At 45.6% G+C, this 18,909-nt stretch overlaps 1 protein-coding gene across 1 annotated transcript in view; it reads left to right on the top strand.

Annotated features, from left to right (window-relative positions):
• LOC110498363 (ryanodine receptor 3) overlaps positions 1 to 18,909 on the top strand; it is a 167,195-nt gene that overhangs the window by 99,891 nt on the left and 48,395 nt on the right. Inside the window, exons 22-38 of the mRNA XM_036954899.1 lie at positions 279 to 382; positions 1,519 to 1,602; positions 1,793 to 1,952; positions 2,299 to 2,446; positions 2,554 to 2,756; positions 3,029 to 3,203; positions 3,829 to 4,037; positions 8,346 to 8,548; positions 8,658 to 8,727; positions 8,835 to 8,995; positions 9,117 to 9,282; positions 9,893 to 9,979; positions 10,078 to 10,304; positions 10,445 to 11,261; positions 11,723 to 11,923; positions 16,526 to 16,628; positions 17,351 to 17,485. Of these exons, the coding sequence (XP_036810794.1) occupies positions 279 to 382; positions 1,519 to 1,602; positions 1,793 to 1,952; positions 2,299 to 2,446; positions 2,554 to 2,756; positions 3,029 to 3,203; positions 3,829 to 4,037; positions 8,346 to 8,548; positions 8,658 to 8,727; positions 8,835 to 8,995; positions 9,117 to 9,282; positions 9,893 to 9,979; positions 10,078 to 10,304; positions 10,445 to 11,261; positions 11,723 to 11,923; positions 16,526 to 16,628; positions 17,351 to 17,485 (3,253 nt within the window). The remainder of the gene's footprint in view (positions 1 to 278; positions 383 to 1,518; positions 1,603 to 1,792; positions 1,953 to 2,298; positions 2,447 to 2,553; positions 2,757 to 3,028; positions 3,204 to 3,828; positions 4,038 to 8,345; positions 8,549 to 8,657; positions 8,728 to 8,834; positions 8,996 to 9,116; positions 9,283 to 9,892; positions 9,980 to 10,077; positions 10,305 to 10,444; positions 11,262 to 11,722; positions 11,924 to 16,525; positions 16,629 to 17,350; positions 17,486 to 18,909) is intronic.

The following is an 18,909-nucleotide window of genomic DNA, read 5'->3' as shown; positions in this document are numbered from 1 at the left end:
GAAAACATGCTCCTCCAACTACATTCATAACATGTCCACTAGACTAGATCATGTTGTCACTCCAGTACACCAGTAGCTCTCTGTAATTAAGGAGACAACATACCTACTCCTCTGTTGATTCACAATTACCTTCATTGTGATTCAAATTATACGTATTGTTGTCTGTTGTGTTTTTTAATACGTTTTTTTCTTTTGGAGTATTTCTGCCCCTCTTCTTCAATACATGTACAGTAACTGAAATATTCATACGTCAACAATTATTTCTATGTGTTTCTCAGATAAGGGACGATAATAAGCGGCATCACCCCTGCCTTGTGGATTTTTCCAAACTGCCTGAAACAGAAAAGAATTACAACCTGCAGATGTCAACTGAAACCTTGAAGTATGTCCTGCTTTATAAGTAACACTATATTAGACCCACTGAGAAAAGGAGGAAGACAAAGAGAGAGATATGACAGAAGGTGTGGGTGAACCAGGGGCTCAGTCAGGAAGTAGACTAAAGGCTCTCTCTGTAACGGCTGTTGGTGGAAGAAGGTGAGGTCCAAGGTGCAGCGTGGTACGTGTTCATCCTTTTATTAATGGAACTGAACACTGATGAACAAAACAACAAAGAGAACAACTAAAACAGTTCTGTCTGGTGCAGACACAAAAACAGAAAGCAACTACCCACACCCATAGTGGGAAAACAGGCTGCCTAAGTATGGTTCTCAATCAGAGACAACGATAACCAGCTGCCTCTGATTGGGAACCATACCAGGCCCAAACATAGAAACACAACACCTAGAACAAAACATAGAATGCCCACCCCAACTCACGCCCTGACCAAACCAAAATAGAGACATAAAAAAGAAACTACGGTCAGGACGTGACACTCTCCTGCTGGGCTCTCAGCACCTGAAACACCCCAGTGTTCCTGACATCACCCACCTATCACCGTAGGACATCTGCTATTGATCCACTGACAGCCCACACTGACGCTGAGAAATGAAAGTTCCACGAGACAGAGAAGTGTGTGTGAGTGATGCGTGTGTGTGATTAGAGAGGGCGGTAAAGACTGCTTTGATTAACGTTCATCTACAGTGACATTGACACAACAGAGACAGACAGCGTGGGCCCTGAAAGAGCAGCCCCGCCCTTCTGCAATCACACCACATCTCTCCTTTGTCCTCTTACTATGACAAAGCAATGAGATCCTGCTGATAGTTGTACCTAGTGAATAACTCTTCCCTAATACGTCTTTAAGGGGATATCTATGGTTTCATAATGGACAAGGACATGCATGATTGAACAAATCATTACTCTCTTCACGTTGGTTCTATTGCCAGTCTGTGTGATTTGGAAATAGGGCAGAAACCCACCAGACCTAGTATCATAACATTAAGCCTGCTGATTATAGTATTTAGTAGAGTGTGAAGGCAATGTGAGTGTCTTAAACTGTCACTTACTAAGAAAGCTGATCCTGTGTAGACAGATCTAATCCCCAGGTTGGGGAGTGTTAATATGTGTGTCTCTTCACAGGACCCTGCTGGCATTAGGCTGCCATGTTGTCCAGGTCAACGCCAACGCTGAAGAGGACCTGAAGAAGATCAAACTCCCAAAAAAGTAAGTGTACTGTAGAGTAACAGATGATGGAATGGACAGAGAATGGTCAACATCAATAACCCAATACATTATATACCAACTTCTAGATATGTAGACGTGTTCTGTATAGGATAGTAGAAATATGAAACATCTAGACAAATGTGTGTTTTGACCAGGGGTTAATCTTGATAATGTCCTGTTTTGATTGAAGCTACATGATGTCGAATGGTTACAAGCCCACACCGCTGGAGCTGTCTGACGTGAAAGTGACCCCAGGTCAGGAGCTCCTGGTGGAGAAACTGGCGGAGAACGCCCACAACGTGTGGGCCAAGGACAGGATCAAACAGGGTTGGACCTACGGCATTCAGCAGGTAAAGCACACAGTCATCTGTGTTAAGTCTTTGTGAAAGGACTGCAGGTTCATACTATCCCAGCTCATACAGTACCACACAAAGGTTTTATAACAACTGACAAAACAATGACCCTCTCTCTATGCAAGCCACAACAAATGGGAAATGGGACACAACCTCCACCACCTCCTGCAGAGTGAGGAATGATGCTGAAAGGATTCACAGAGAATAGAGTCATAGTAATAACATCAAACACTCAATGACCCTTAGGGATTGGCAGCATTGGCCTAGAGCGGGTCCCTGGAGTGGTGTGTGTGTGTGTGTGTGTGTGTGTGAATCTAACTGTGCCTGTCTTTTCTCAATGCAGGATGTGAAGAGTAAGAGGAACCCTCGCCTGGTGCCATATTCTTTATTAGACGAGCGCACTAAGAAGTCCAACAGGGACAGCCTCCGTGAGGCCATCCGCACTCTGATTGGATACGGGTACAACATCGAACCTCCCGACCAGGATGGCGGTAAGTTATCATTACCACACAAACCCATGCTGACATCCATGGTTAAGATGTATAGAACAGTAGAAGACTTCCTGTGTTGATACTGTGGCTGTCCTCCCACCCAGCAGGCCACGTGGTGGAGAGACTGAGCATTGACAAAATACGCTTCTTCCGTGTGGAGAGAACGTATGCGGTGCTGACAGGGAAGTGGTACTTTGAGTTTGAGGCGGTGACGGGAGGTGACATGCGTGTGGGTTGGGCCAGACCTGGATGTAAGCCGGATGTAGAGCTGGGTACTGATGAGCTGGCTTTCGTCTTTGATGGATACAAGGTGAACCCTCCCTTCTTCTTCCTACATCATTGAACATCAAGTACTCATAGAGTGAACGTTTAACTTTGTGTTAATGCTAGCTGATGATAGGATACACTGTAGAATAGATTTTTTGTTGGTCCTATAATTTAAGATTGAGTAAGATTGCAAAGGTTAGCCTGTGTGTGTGTGTGTGTGTGTGTGTGTGTGTGTGTGTGTGTGTGTGTGTGTGTGTGTGTGTGTGTGTGTGTGTGTGTGTGTGTGTGTGTGTGTGTGTGTTTTTTTATCTTCAGGGTCATCGTCTGAACATGGGCAGCCGTTTCTTTGGCCGTTGTTGGCAGGCGGGGGATGTGGTGGGCTGCATGATCAACATGGAGGACAAGTCTATGATTTTCACCCTCAATGGAGAGATCCTCATCACCAACAAGGGCTCCGAGCTCTGCTTCGCCGACTTCGAGACGGAGGACGGTAAGTGTGTGAGACTGAAGATGGTGGGCATGTAAAACAACCAGCAGTGTGTGAGACTGAAGATGTTGAGTACTGTATGTATAACAACCAGCAGTGTGTGAGACTGAAGATGGTGGGCATGTAAAACAACCAGCAGTGTGTGAGACTGAAGATGGTGAGTACTGTATGTAAAACAGCCAGCAGTGTGCGAGACTGAAGATGGTGAGTATGTAAAACTGCCAGCAGTGTGTGTGTGAGACAGAGGATGAAGAGTGTGTGTCACGGACCTCTCTAAGCTCTGCTCCCTCTCTTATGTATCTGTGCTGCCGGATCACTGACAGACATGCTGACAACTTAACCTAAAACCATCATGCTGAGAAAATGAGTGCAAAATCAGTACCTCCCCATTATGAAATGACCTTTATATAAGGTGACACTTCTAAATTGACTTGGATAGATTTGACCCTCCCCCAGCAGTGTGTGTGACAGGTGCTCTCTCTCTATCTCTCTCTCTCTCTCTCTCTTTCCCCTCTCTACCCTCTCGCTCTCTCCCCTCTCCCCCTTCCCGCTCTCTCTCTCTCTCTCCCTCTCCCCCCTTCTCTCTCTCTCTTTCTCTCCCTCCTCTCTCTCTGTCTCTGTCTCCCAGGTTTTATCCCAGTATGTAGTCTGGGCCTGTCCCAGGTGGGTCGTATGAACCTGGGGAAGGATGCCAGTACCTTTAAGTACTACACAATGTGTGGTCTCCAGGAGGGCTTTGAACCCTTCGCCGTCAACATGAACCGTGAGGTCACCATGTGGTTCAGCAAACGCCTCCCCACCTTTTTCAATGTGCCAAAGAACAACAACCACATAATGGTAAGACAGACAATAATATATTTTAGAAAATCTAAATCAATCACAAAATCAATATTGTAATATAAAGTTGAAGTCGGAAGTTTACATACACCTTAGCCAAATAGATTTAAACTCAGTTTTTCACAAATCCTGACATTTATTCAGAGTAAAAATTCCCTGTCTTAGGCCAGTTAGGATCACCACTTTATTTTAAGAATGTGAAATGTCAGAATAATAGTAGAGAGAATGATTTATTTCAGCTTTTCTTTCTTTCATCACATTCCCAGTGGGTCAGAAGTTTACATACACTCAATTAGTGTTTGGTAGTATTGCCTTTAAATTGTTTAACTTGGGTCAAATGTGTTGGGTAGCCTTCCACAAGCTTCCCACAATAAGTTGGGTGAATTTGGGCCCAATCGTCCTGGTGTAACTGAGTCAGCTTTGGAGGCCTCCTTGTTCTCACACATTTTTTCAGTTCTGCCCAAAAATGTTCCATAGGATTGAAGACAGGGCTTTGTGATGGCCACTCCGATACCTTGACTTTGTTGTCCTTAAGCTATTTTGCCACAACTTTGGAAGTATGATTGGGGTCATTGTCCATTTGGAAAACCCATTTGGAGGAAAAGGGAAGGCTTGCAAGCCAAAGAATACCATCCCAACCGTGAAGCACGGGGGTGGCAGCAACATGATGTGGGGGTGCTTTGCTGCAGGAGGGACTGGTGCACTTCACAAAATAGATGGCGTCATGTGGAAGGAAAATTATGTGGATATATTGAAGCAACATCTCAAGACATCAGTCAGAAACTTAAGCTTTAACTTCTTGACGCTACCTATCCCGTTAGCGGGATAATTGTCATCAACAACCGCTGAATTCCACCTGTCGTATCAGATTTTGATAGCGAAAGCAATCCAAGCATTTGTGTAAATTTATCGATCACTAGAAAAAACATTATGAACACCTAGCATCAAAGTAGCTTGGTCACGTAAATCAGAAAAGCAATAAAATTAATCGCTTACCTTTGATGATCTTCAAGTGTTTTCACTCACGAGACTCCCAGTTACACAATAAATGTTCCTTTTGTTCCATAAAGATTATTTCTATATCCAAAATACCTCCGTTTGTTTGGCGCGTTATGTCCAGAAATCCACAGGCTCGAGCGGTCACGACAACACAGACGAAAATTCCAAATAGTATCCGTAATGTCCACAGAAACATAATCGATCCTCAGGTTGTTTTTAAAATATATAATCGATAATATATCAACCGGCACTGTCTTTTTCAGTAGGAGAGGGAGAGACGATGGCTGCCCAAGCTCTGTTGCGCAAGCAAAATTCATGCGAACACCTGACGAGATGTTATCTTTCTCGCTCATTTTTCAAAATAAAAGCCTGAAACTATGTCTAAAGACTGTTGACACCTCGAGAAAGCGATAGGGAAAGGAATCTGGTTGATATCCCTTTAAATGGAGCGAAGGCAGGCTATGGAACATGGAGCTTTCAAAATAGAAGCCACTTCCTTGTTTGATTTTCCTCAGGTTTCGCCTGCAATGTCAGTTCTGTTGTACTCACAGACAATATTTTTGACAGTTTTGGAAACTTTAGAGTGTTTTCTATCCTAATCTGTCAATTATATGCATATTCTAACATATGGGCCTGAGAAATAGGCCGTTTACATTGGGAACGTTATTTTTCCAAACATAAAAATAGTGCCCCCTAGCTGAAAGAGGTTAAGTTCCTGACTGATGTCTTGAGATGTTGCTTCAATATATCCACATAATTTTCCTTCCACATGATGCCATCTATTTTGTGAAGTGCACCAGTCCCTCCTGCAGGAAAGCACCCCCACAACATGATGCTGCCACCACCGTGCTTCACGGTTGGGATGGTGTTCTTTGGCTTGCAAGCCTCCCCCTTTTTCCTCCAAACATAACGATGGTCATTATGGCCAAACAGTTATTTTTTTGTTTCATCAGACCGGAGGACATTTCTCCAAAAAGTATGATCTTTGTCCCCATGTGTAGTTGCAAACTGTAGTCTGGCTTTTTTATGGCGGTTTTGAAGCAGTGGTGTCATGACGTTGGCCTGGGGGTAGGTTTATGACAGTCATAAATAACTCTTCCCCCTTTTTTCCTCTCTCTACCCTACTGATGTTACATTTGAAAATCCCTTTGCTTAACATAGAGATTCTGGGAACATCAGAAGGTGTGGGGAAATGAACTATATTCTGGTAATCCGACCAATTGAACATATGCGGTGGTACTTAATGAATATGATGTCAGTTCGGTTGTCATTTGAGACATTTTCATCAATGATAAGATGACATAAACGCTACAGTGGAAAGTCAACACATCAGAGTTATCGGATTCACATGGAATTGTTGTTCAATTTAAATGTTTGAATATGAAATTATTCGTGATGGGATGAAATGTGATTTTAGCTTCTAAAATGTGAGAATTGGGTTTTCATAAGGTTAGGGCTCTGCTCAATCAGTGGCCCCCCCTGTGAAGAGACATGGGTTATAAAACTTTTCAGACACACCCTTCTCGCTCCACTATATAAAGCCTTGACGAAAATGTAACCTCCTGTTCCGAGGATGTGGGGACGACGGTCCGATGTCAGAATGGTTCAGATAATAACTACAGAACAAAGCCAACATCAGCGTGAGCTTTAGTTGCGAATGGTATGAACCTTGAACTCTTATTCACTACAGAAGTGATACCTCCTAGCCGTTGAGTTAGCAACAGCAGCTGCAAACGAGGGTTAGGAAGGAACACACAGAATATCGTGTCTATCACACAACGACGTTACTACAACGTATCCAATTGACCACCAGAGACATTCTTCAAAGGACGAAGGACTCGGTTTGGCAACACGGCCTTCCATCTACCACCAACCTACCGAAGCGCAGCTCAGAGTAAATATTTATTGCATTTTCCTTTTCCAAATGGGCGGTAATTTAGAATGCATAAAATACTGTATTTACGATAGCACAGCTTCCTCTTTTGGTCCTCAGTCTTTCTGCTCTTTCATTCAAACCCAGCCCTTTTCTTTTGTGTAACCAGCCGTCATATCTGTTCCGCCCGCTAGGGACGTTTTCCTTTATGACGTAATTTGTAATCAATTCATTCTTTGTATATGAAATTCTGTGTGATTCGTTAGGTATTTAGTAAATAAATAATTAAACCCAATTTTGTATTGCTGATTCAACTTGTTAGCCAGGGTTTGTGAAGATAACCAAGAATTTACAACTTTCAGATGAGACTGAATTAAGGTGCCGATTAATATTGACTGCTATTGATGTAAAATATTACTAGGTCTTTAAGAGTTTATTTGGAAGATAACAGCTCTATAAATATTATTTTGTGGTGCCCCGACTCTAGTTAATTATATTTACATTATTAGCTCAATCAGGTAATATTAATTACAGAGAAATTATTTTATAGAATAGCATGTCATATTACTTAATCCGGCATAGCCAAAGACATGACAGTGGCTTCTTCCTTGCTGAGCGGCCTTTCAGGTTATGTTGATATAGGACTCGTTTTACTTGGATATAGATACTTTTGTACCTGTTTCCTCCAGCATCTTCACAAGGTCCCTTGCTGTTGTTCTGGGACTGATTTGCACTTTTTGCACCAAAGTACATTCATCTCTAGAATCATTCTGAGCGGTATGACGGCTGCGTGGTCCCATGGTGTTTATACTTGCGTACTATTGTTTGTACAGATGAACGTGGTACCTTCAGGTGTTTGGAAATTGCTCCCAAGGATGAACCAGACTTGTGGAGGTCTAAAATGGAGGTCTAAAATTGTTTTTCTGAGGTCTTGGCTGATTTCTTTTGATTTTCCCATGATGTCAAGCAAAGAGGCACTGAGTTTGAAGGTAGGCCTTGAAATATATCGACACCTCCAATTGACTCAAATGATGTCAATTAGCTTATCAGAAGCTTCTAAAGCCATGACATAATTTTCTGGAATTTTCCAAGTTGTTTAAAGTCACAGTCAACTTAATGTATGTAAACTTCTGACCCACTGGAATTGTGATACTGTGAATTATAAGAAAATAATCTGTCAGTAAACAGTTGTTGGAAAAATGACTTGTGTCATGCACAAAGTAGATGTCCTAACCAACTTGCCATAACTATAGTTTGTTAACAAGAAATCTGTGGAGTGGTTGAAAAACGAGTTTTATTGACTCCAACCTAAGTGTATGTTAACTTCTGACTTCAACTGTACATGCAGAGGTCCACAGAAGGCGAAGATTATAGGCTATTTCACTATATTGTTTAGAATGAGTAAATTAACAGGCCAAAACATGTATCTATGCCAGGTGACCAGAATAGATGGCACCATCGACAGCCCTCCCTGTCTGAAGGTGAGTCACAGGACTTTTGGGACCCAGAACAGTAATGGTGACATGGTATACTGTCGTCTGAGCATGCCCGTGGAGTTCCACACCTTCTTCAAGACCAGCCCTGTCATGGACATGAACGGAGTGCACGACGAGCACGAGTCCCTCAAACTCAAACACAGGTCAGACCTCTGAACACATTCACTGTTGTACAACACAAACACAACCTCTAAAAGCACTTTATCTTCTCACATTTGAAATGTTTCTTCAACACTCATGTTTTCCTCGTAGACATCCACTGAAGTCCATGAGACACAGTCATGACGGAATAAGAGGAACAGATTACAGCAACATCACCACGGTATGAAGTGGATGATAAACAGCTACTGATGGTGCTTGGTATAATGTCACCATTATAGACTTCAGGTGTTGTAGATCAAGCTAACCTGCCACCATGTTGTCTTGCAGTACTACTACTCTGTCAGGGTATTCGCTGGTCAGGATCCATCCTGCGTGTGGGTGGGCTGGGTCACCCCAGACTACCATTACTATAGCAACCACTTCAACCTCAGTAAGAACCGGACGGTGACAGTTACCCTTGGAGACGAGCGTGGGCGGGTCCACGAGAGGTAAGCATGTTGTTAAGGAAACCCTCATCCTCATGTCGGTATCAACAGTAATGATCAGTGCTAATCAAATACCCATCTCTCTCTTCTTTTCTTCCCCTCTTCCTCCCTCACCATTCCCCAGTGTGAGGAGGAGTAACTGCTACATGGTGTGGGGAGGGGATGCCACCAGCTCAGGCCACTCGTCCAGTCGCAGTAATGTGGACCTGGAGATAGGCTGCCTCATTGACCTGGCCACTGGCCTGGTGACCTTCACTGTCAACGGCAAGGAGCTGGGCACCTCCTACCAGGTACTGCATTGCCAACTACACAGAGTGTCTCTGTACAATCTCTTTCCACTTTATCGCTTCAGACTCCTTTCTGCTGCTATCAACCCAACATTATCTTTCCCATCATGCAGTCTGCATCTTATCAGACCTGCATCATCTCTAGAAACATATCATTCTGTCCTGATCTCTTCATTACTCATTGTAATAGTCACTCAGTCCTCCTGCCTCGGGCTCAGAAGTAGGGTAGGAGCTGTCTGTCCTGCCTGGCAGCTCTTAACCCAGCGTCTGGCTGTCTCTGTATGTACTTTCAAAACAGAGAAAAAAATCTCCCCTTTGTAGGGCATGATCTTCTTCATTCCTCCCGTCGCAGAAACACGGTGAGCTTTTAAACTGTTCTGAGTCATCCTGCCAGCCTCTTCCCTAGTCTCTTTCAGCAACGCCTGACCTGACACCAACGCACATAGGCACACACACACACACACACACACACACACACACACACACACACCAAGTCAGATAGCTACAGAACATCATGCACTTTCACTTCCAAGCTGCTCTCTAAGTCACCCTCTTACTGCGACTTTTCTGTCTGTAAACGTCTTACGTTAATGCTGTGCTGTTTCTTCTCCAGGTGGAACCCAACACAAAGCTGTTTCCTGCTGTGTTTGTGCGACCGACCAGCCCCAATCTCTTCCAGTTTGAGCTGGCCAAGATAAAGGTAGAGTAACTCGATTCCAATCGCTACTTTCCTGACCTAAAGTGTGTTCAATCTTTCCCCGGTTCTACTGCTATACAATCGACCTCTGACCTCTACAGAACACCATGCCTCTGTCGGCGGCCATCTTTAAGAGTGAGCATAAGAACCCAGTGCCTCAGTGCCCTCCGAGGCTGGACGTCCAGACCATCAACTCAGTGCTGTGGAGCCGCATGCCCAACACCTTCCTAAAGGTGGAGACAGCCAGGGTCAGTGAGAGACACGGCTGGGTGGTGCAGTGTCTGGAGCCCCTCCAGATGCTGGCTGTGCACATACCTGAGGAGAACAGGTAGACAATTACATGTGCTTATACATACTGTACACACATACATAGAGTCAGCACACAGACCCTGCTTGAGGACATAAGCGCTCCTGTATACTGCCATTTTCTGTTTGAACATTGTACTGAACCCCATTGACCTCCCCCAGGTGTGTTGACATCATGGAGCTGTCTGAGCAGGAGGACCTGAGGACGTTCCACTACCACACCCTAAAGCTCTACTGTGCCATGTGTGCACTGGGCAATACCCGTGTAGCACACGCCCTCTGCAGCCACCTAGACCAATCCCAGCTGCTCTACACCATCGACAACCAGTACCTGTCGGGCATGCTGCGTGAGGGCTTCTACAACGTCCTGATCAGTGTTCATCTGGAGACGGCCAAGGAGGCCCGCCTCATGATGAACAACGAGTTTATCATCCCCGTCACTGCCGAGACTCGCAGCATCCGCCTGTTCTCCGATGCCACCAAGCACCACTCTCCTCCCGGCGTGGGCCTCAGCACCTCCCTGAAGCCCCGGCTCAACTTCTACCCCCCCTGTTTCATCAGCACCAAGAGGGAGCAGCAGCTGTACAGCCCCCAAATCCCCCTGGATGCCCTGAAGGAGAAGGCCATCACCATGCTGACCGAGGCCGTACAGGGCGGTGGGCATCACATCAGAGACCCTGTAGGGGGCAGCGTGGAGTACCAGTTTGTGCCCATCCTGAGGCTGATTGGCACGCTGCTCACCATGGGCGTGCTGGGCAGTCAGGACGTTCATAAGATCCTGCTGCTTATCGACCCCAACGTGTTCGCGGAGCATCACGAGGAGGTGGCCACCGCGGTGACGGAGGCCGCAGAGAAGGAGGGACTGACAGCTGCCGAGGAGAAGGCGGTGGAGGCCGGGGAGGAGGAGGCTGCCAAAGAGGCCAAGCAGCCAATCAAAGGTCTGCTGGAGAAGAGGCTGCCTGAGCCAGTCAAACGACAGGTAACATGCTTACTGAGACAGAGTCACTGCTTCAGCTAGTCTTTCAATCACATGCTCTGCAAAATGCACTGACATTTATAGTCCGTTCCAAAGTCACTTAACCATGTAATGTCTCTGTATCAGTGATTTCTCTTCTCATGAGTCCACTCAGATACAGTATGTGTCATTAGATGCAGTGGTCTAAGGCACTGCATCTCAGTGCTAGAGGCGTCAATACAGACCCTGGTTCGATTTCAAGCTGTATCACAACATAGGGCGGCGCACAATTGGCCCAGCGTCGTCCCTGTTAGGGTTTGGCCAGGGTAGGCTGTCATTGTAAATGAGAATTTGTTCTTAACTGACTTGCCTAGGTAAATAAAGGTTAAATAAAAAATAAAAATGAATTTCTGTGTGTCCAAATCCCAGCTGATGTTAAATGTGGAGGCTGACAGATTGTCTCTATGTGTTTTTCTCTCTCGTAGATGTGTGAGCTGCTTCACTACTTCTGTGACTGTGAGCTGAAGCATCGCATCGAGGCCATCGTGTCCTTCTCAGACAGCTTTGTCTCCAAGCTGCAGTACAACCAGAAGTTCAGGTACAACGAGCTGATGCTGGCCCTCAACATGTCTGCTGCCATCACCGCCAAGAAGACCAAGGAGTTCCGCTCCCCTCCCCAAGAACAGGTACACACTGAAATAGAAATAACCTAGGATGGCCTCCTAGTTAAAGATGTAGGTAATGGTGAGTTTATCATCTCTCTCCTGTAGAGTCATAGTATGAGAAAGTCACAGGCAAGCAGTTTTATTCACAGACTTTCGGACGTGGCCGTAACTCTGTGATTGAGTTAGGCTTTTTGAAATGGTGCCCACTTCATGAGGACTGGGATGACTGCAGACATCTGTGTGTTAACCGTGTTACACGAGTATTAGATAGAAGTGTTTGCACATTAACACAGGACAGGCTGCTGCTCCTAAGCGAGTGTGCGCACACATACACACTGCAACAAGGGCACATTGTTCTCATAAACCTCAAAGTGATCCTCTGGCCGCCTCTCCACTCTAAACTAAAAAGAGAGTATTTGGGGGGAGTTGTGGGAGTGTTCAGTCATTTTTCCACATTCATGGGTAATTGATTTCTTCCTTTTCCTTAAATTCCCTTTGGTTTTGTGTCATTGGGTTCTTTCATTTGTGGAGAGCACAGCTGGCCCGGAGTGACTGAGTGAGGCTTAGTGACCGGCTCTATAACAGTCTAACAGCTCCCCAAAGATCTTTAATTTCTGCATGTCCCTTCGCTGCCCAGCCTCAAGGCTGTGGGAATCCATCCCTGTCTGCTGTGTCATTGTCACTTCAGGTTTACCAGGGCTCTTTACGACCCGCCCCCCTGGCCCTGCCAGACAGGAAGGAAGAACACCCTCATCTCATCCACAGTATTTCAGGGTCACAGCTCCCTGCTCACTTCAGCACTTTTCACAAACTATAATGAGTTTTTACTTGGCTCCTTCAACTTCTCTTACTGCACACAAGCTTTGCTATTTTCTCTGAACTATTTACAGTGCCTTGCGAAAGTATTCGGCCCCCTTGAACTTTGCGACCTTTTGCCACATTTCAGGCTTCAAACATAAAGATATAAAACTGTATTTTTTTGTGAAGAATCAACAACAAGTGGGACACAATCATGAAGTGGAACGACATTTATTGGATATTTCAAACTTTTTTAACAAATCAAAAATTGAGCGTGCAAAATTATTCAGCCCCTTTACTTTCAGTGCAGCAAACTCTCTCCAGAAGTTCAGTGAGGATCTCTGAATGATCCAATGTTGACCTACATGACTAATGATGATAAATACAATCCACCTGTGTGTAATCAAGTCTCCGTATAAATGCACCTGCACTGTGATAGTCTCAGAGGTCTGTTAAAAGCGCAGAGAGCATCATGAAGAACAAGGAACACACCAGGCAGGTCCGATATACTGTTGTGAAGAAGTTTAAAGCCGGATTTGGATACAAAAAGATTTCCCAAGCTTTAAACATCCCAAGGAGCACTGTGCAAGCGATAATATTGAAATGGAAGGAGTATCAGACCACTGCAAATCTACCAAGACCTGGCCGTCCCTCTAAACATTCAGCTCATACAAGGAGAAGACTGATCAGAGATGCAGCCAAGAGGCCCATGATCACTCTGGATGAACTGCAGAGATCTACAGCTGAGGTGGGAGACTCTGTCCATAGGACAACAATCAGTCGTATATTGCACAAATCTGGCCTTTATGGAAGAGTGGCAAGAAGAAAGCCATTTCTTAAAGATATCCATAAAAAGTTTATATATCCATAAAGTTTGCCACAAGCCACCTGGGAGACACACCAAACATGTGGAAGCAGGTGCTCTGGTCAGATGAAACCAAAATGTTAGTGGTGGCTGTTTAACAGTCTGATGGCCTTGAGATAGAAGCTGTTTTTCAGACTCTCTGTCCCAGCTTTGATGCACCTGTACTGACCTCGCCTTCTGGATGATAGCGGGGTGAACAGGCAGTGGCTCGGGTGGTTGATGTCCTTGATGATCTTTATGGCCTTCCTGTGACATCGGGTGGTGTAGGTGTCCTGGAGGGCAGGTAGTTTGCCCCCGGTGATGCGTTGTGCAGACCTCACTACCCTCTGGAGAGCCTTACGGTTGAGGGCGGAGCAGTTGCCGTACCAGGCGGTGATACAGCCCGCCAGGATGCTCTCGATTGTGCATCTGTAGAAGTTTGTGAGTGCTTTTGGTGACAAGCCGAATTTCTTCAGCCTCCTGAGGTTGAAGAGGCGCTGCTGCGCCTTCTTCACAATGCTGTCTGTGTGAGTGGACCAATTCAGTTTGTCTGTGATGTGTATGCCGAGGAACTTAAAACTTGCTACCCTCTCCACTACTGTTCCATCGATGTGGATAGGGGGGTGTTCCCTCTGCTGTTTCCTGAAGTCCACAATCATCTCCTTAGTTTTGTTGACGTTGAGTGTGAGGTTATTTTCCTGACACCACACTCCGAGGGCCCTCACCTCCTCCCTGTAGGCCGTCTCGTCGTTGTTGGTAATCAAGCCTACCACTGTTGTGTCGTCCGCAAACTTGATGATTGAGTTGGAGGCGTGCGTGGCCACGCAGTCGTGGGTGAACAGGGAGTACAGGAGAGGGCTCAGAACGCACCCTTGTGGGGCCCCAGTGTTGAGGATCAGCGGGGAGGAGATGTTGTTGCCTACCCTCACCACCTGGGGGCGGCCCGTCAGGAAGTCCAGTACCCAGTTGCACAGGGCGGGGTCGAGACCCAGGGTCTCGAGCTTGATGACGAGCTTGGAGGGTACTATGGTGTTGAATGCTGAGCTGTAGTCAATGAACAGCATTCTCACATAGGTATTCCTCTTGTCCAGATGGGTTAGGGCAGTGTGCAGTGTGGTTGAGATTGCATCGTCTGTGGACCTATTTGGGCGGTAAGCAAATTGGAGTGGGTCTAGGGTGTCAGGTAGGGTGGAGGTGATGACGGAAGTGAGTGCTACGGGGCGGTAGTCGTTTAGCTCAGTTACCTTAGCTTTCTTGGGAACAGGAACAATGGTGGCCCTCTTGAAGCATGTGGGAACAGCAGACTGGTATAGGGATTGATTGAATATGTCCGTAAACACACCGGCCAGCTGGTCTGCGCATGCTCTGAGGGCGCGGCTGGGGATGCCGTCTGGGCCTGCAGCCTTGCGAGGGTTAACACGTTTAAATGTCTTACTCACCTCGGCTGCAGTGAAGGAGAGACCGCAAGTTTTCGTTGCAGGCCGTGTCAGTGGCACTGTATTGTCCTCAAAGCGGGCAAAAAAGTTATTTAGTCTGCCTGGGAGCAGGACATCCTGGTCCGTGACTGGGCTGGATTTCTTCCTGTAGTCCGTGATTGACTGTAGACCCTGCCACATGCCTCTTGTGTCTGAGCCGTTGAATTGAGATTCTACTTTGTCTCTGTACTGACGCTTAGCTTGTTTGATAGCCTTGCGGAGGGAATAGCTGCACTGTTTGTATTCAGTCATGTTACCAGACACCTTGCCCTGATTAAAAGCAGTGGTTCGCGCTTTCAGTTTCACGCGAATGCTGCCATCAATCCACGGTTTCTGGTTAGGGAATGTTTTAATCGTTGCTATGGGAACGACATCTTCAACGCACGTTCTAATGAACTCGCACACCGAATCAGCGTATTCGTCGATGTTGTTGTCTGACGCAATACGAAACATGTCCCAGTCCACGTGATGGAAGCAGTCTTGGAGTGTGGAGTCAGCTTGGTCGGACCAGCGTTGGACAGACCTCAGCGTGGGAGCCTCTTGTTTTAGTTTCTGTCTGTAGTCAGGGATCAACAAAATGGAGTCGTTGTCAGCTTTTCCGAAAGGGGGGCGGGGCAGGGCCTTATATGCGTCGCGGAAGTTAGAGTAACAATGATCCAAGGTCTTTCCACCCCTGGTTGCGCAATCGATATGCTGATAAAATTTAGGGAGTCTTGTTTTCAGATTAGCCTTGTTAAAATCCCCAGCTACAATGAATGCAGCCTCCGGATAAATGGTTTCCAGTTTGCAAAGAGTCAAATAAAGTTCATTCAGAGCCAACGATGTGTCTGCTTGGGGGGGGATATATACGGCTGTGATTATAATCGAAGAGAATTCTCTTGGTAGATAATGCGGTCTACATTTGATTGTGAGGAATTCTAAATCAGGTGAACAGAAGGATTTGAGTTCCTGTATGTTTCTTTCATCACACCATGTCACGTTAGTCATAAGGCATATGCCCCCGCCCCTCTTCTTACCAGAAAGATGTTTGTTTCTGTCTGCGCGATGCGTGGAGAAACCTGTTGGCTGCACCGCCTCGGATAGCGTCTCTCCAGTAAGCCACGTTTCCGTGAAGCAAAAAAAATTTCAGTCTCTCGATGTGCAAAACTGATAGAGACATACCCCAAGCGACTTACAGCTGTAATCACAGCAAAAGGTGGCGCTACAAAGTATTAACTTAAGGGGGCTGAATAATTTTGCACGCCCAATTTTTCAGTTTTTGATTTGTTAAAAAAGTTTGAAATATCCAATAAATGTCGTTCCACTTCATGATTGTGTCCCACTTGTTGTTGATTCTTGACAAAAAAATACAGTTTTATATCTTTATGTTTGAAGCTTGAAATGTGGCAAAAGGTCGCAAAGTTCAAGGGGGCCGAATACTTTCGCAAGGCACTGTATGTATAAAGTGTGTAGGGCCATTGTGTAGCACAGTCATGTGGTCTAAATGACAGTCTATGTGTGTTTCAGATTAACATGCTGTTGAACTTCAGTACGGGGGAGGACTGCCCGTGTCCAGAGGACATTCAGGAGGAGCTCTATGCCTTCCACAATGAGCTGCGGCTGCACTGTGGTAAAAAAAACACCATCAGGTTTTATATGACCAGTCTGGAGCTGGAGATTATGACCTGCCGTCTGACTAGGATTAAAAATGAATGTCAGCATCAAATGGTCTGTACCGTAGAGATGAGCTGTGGAATTCATCGAAAACAAAAATGCCGGCATTGGAGATGTACTTTACTTACAGCAAAGGGGACACAATGCTTGTCCAAATAGGACTGGATAAAACAACCACAACAAGAGTCAACATAATAGCATTTTTACGTGACAAACGGTGTAATATAGCTTGCTCTCATCCTGTATCCTTGTAAATATCTGTGTATTGTCTGAGCTCCCCAGGTTGGTTTGAATTACAGTATTGTATTAGAGCTTCCGGTGTGTTTCTCGGCAGAATGGAAGGCTTCTCTATCTCTGCAGATATCTTATAGTTCACTGCCTCTCCAGATTGCTCTGACGTCTGAATGTTTTGCTAAATAATTAAAGGCTTGGTCCTGGGGGGGGGGGTACTCTACCAATGTAATGTCTTCTACAGTCACACTGCACTACTCTGACACAAAGCAGCACCGTAGAATGGAGACTGCAGGGAAATACAAAGGAAAGACACAGAGGGAAAAAATAACGCTAGCAAAGGAACCTGTAATACACCTGAAATATGGCGCTAGATTGACCGCTAGGAAGCAACATTTGTCCAGGAGTGGGATATTGGTTTCATCTCTGTGTCGTGTGCTTGTGTAGGAATCCCTATGGAGGAAGAGGAAGATGACCAGGACACGTCTATTAAAGGTCGTCTGCTGGCCCTGGTCTACAAGATCAAAGGTCAACCTCTGAAGACTGAAGAGGAGCCCACAGAGCAGGAACAACAAGCCCCCTGTAAGACTATTACTTCTACAACTATGTCAGAGCCAGCAATAACATGACCTGGTGACTGTGGAATCCACCTCATTCCCGTAGTCCCTGAAGATAATACAGTCTCTCAGTAATACCACACATTTCCTAATATACTCTTTGTTGGAGGTTATCCTATTTTTCTCCTGAACAAGCCACTGTTTACTCTCTCTGGCTAACATAGGTGGATGGGGAAATTGAAAGGAGCCGTGTAGCAGCTGAATAGTGATGCTGGCATACAAGCCCTGTTCCATTTGTCTGGCATGTAGCACAGACACCCAGTTGCAGCCATTTCCATTTCAATGTCTTTTTCAATGTTATTATGGTAATGTGGAGCCGGTAGAGGATTGGCTGCTCTGCCTGGCAGTGAGGGTCATCTTCACTCAGTCCTCCTTCTCTTCTGCAGAGAGAGAAGAGAAAAACACTGCACTGAGATAACTCAGGCTTCTTCATCCTGATCTTACACACATACACGCACACACACAGGCACACACAAATATACACAAATGCAGAGCTCTGTACCAGTATGGAAATTGTCTGACATTCTTCAAGTACAATGCAATATCAGAGGCTACTAATTAATTCACTGATTGCCATTAATCACTTCCCTCCCTTCCTGTCCTGCAGGACAGACCACTGTCACAACACTGTTTCACCATAGCAGAATCCTTCCCTCGCTGTCCTTCAGGACAGACCACTGTCACAACACTGTTTCACCATATCAGAATCCTTCCCTCCCTGTCCTTCAGGACAGACCACTGTCACAACACTGTTTCACCATTACAGAATCCTTCCCCCCCTGTCCTTCAGGACAGACCACTGTCACAACACTGTTTCACCATATCAGAATCCTTCCCTCCCTGTCCTTCAGGACAGACCACTGTCACAACACTGTTTCACCATAGCAGAATCCTTCCCTCCCTGTCCTTCAGGACAGACCACTGTCACAACACTGTTTCACCATAGCAGAATCCTTCCCTCCCTGTCCTTCAGGACAGACCACTGTCACAACACTGTTTCACCATATCAGAATCCTTCATATTATCGGGACAGTTCTATTGAAACCTTTTATGGCGTTTAATTATCATTTTACTGCCCTGTAAGACAATAAAGCAATCAATAAAATGAAAGCCCTATCTTGAGTTTAGAAGCCTCTCTGTATCCAGCACAGGAGGTTGGTGTCACGTTAATTAGGGAGGATGGGCTCATGGTAATGGCTGGAATGGAATAAGTGGAATGGTATCAAATACATGAAACATGTGGTTGATACAATTCCATTCACTCCGTTCTCCTGTGGTATGTATCCAGGATGGGCTACACTTGTAGTTGAGATCAGTACATTTCATTCGAAGGAAAACATGTTTGCACTTTTCCTGACCACAAACCAATATGGGTACACCTCACTGCCT

This window comes from Oncorhynchus mykiss, chromosome 19 (genome assembly GCF_013265735.2).
Source record: "Oncorhynchus mykiss isolate Arlee chromosome 19, USDA_OmykA_1.1, whole genome shotgun sequence".
Lineage (NCBI taxonomy): Eukaryota > Metazoa > Chordata > Actinopteri > Salmoniformes > Salmonidae > Oncorhynchus > Oncorhynchus mykiss.
This window is presented reverse-complemented; position numbering and strand designations above follow the sequence as displayed.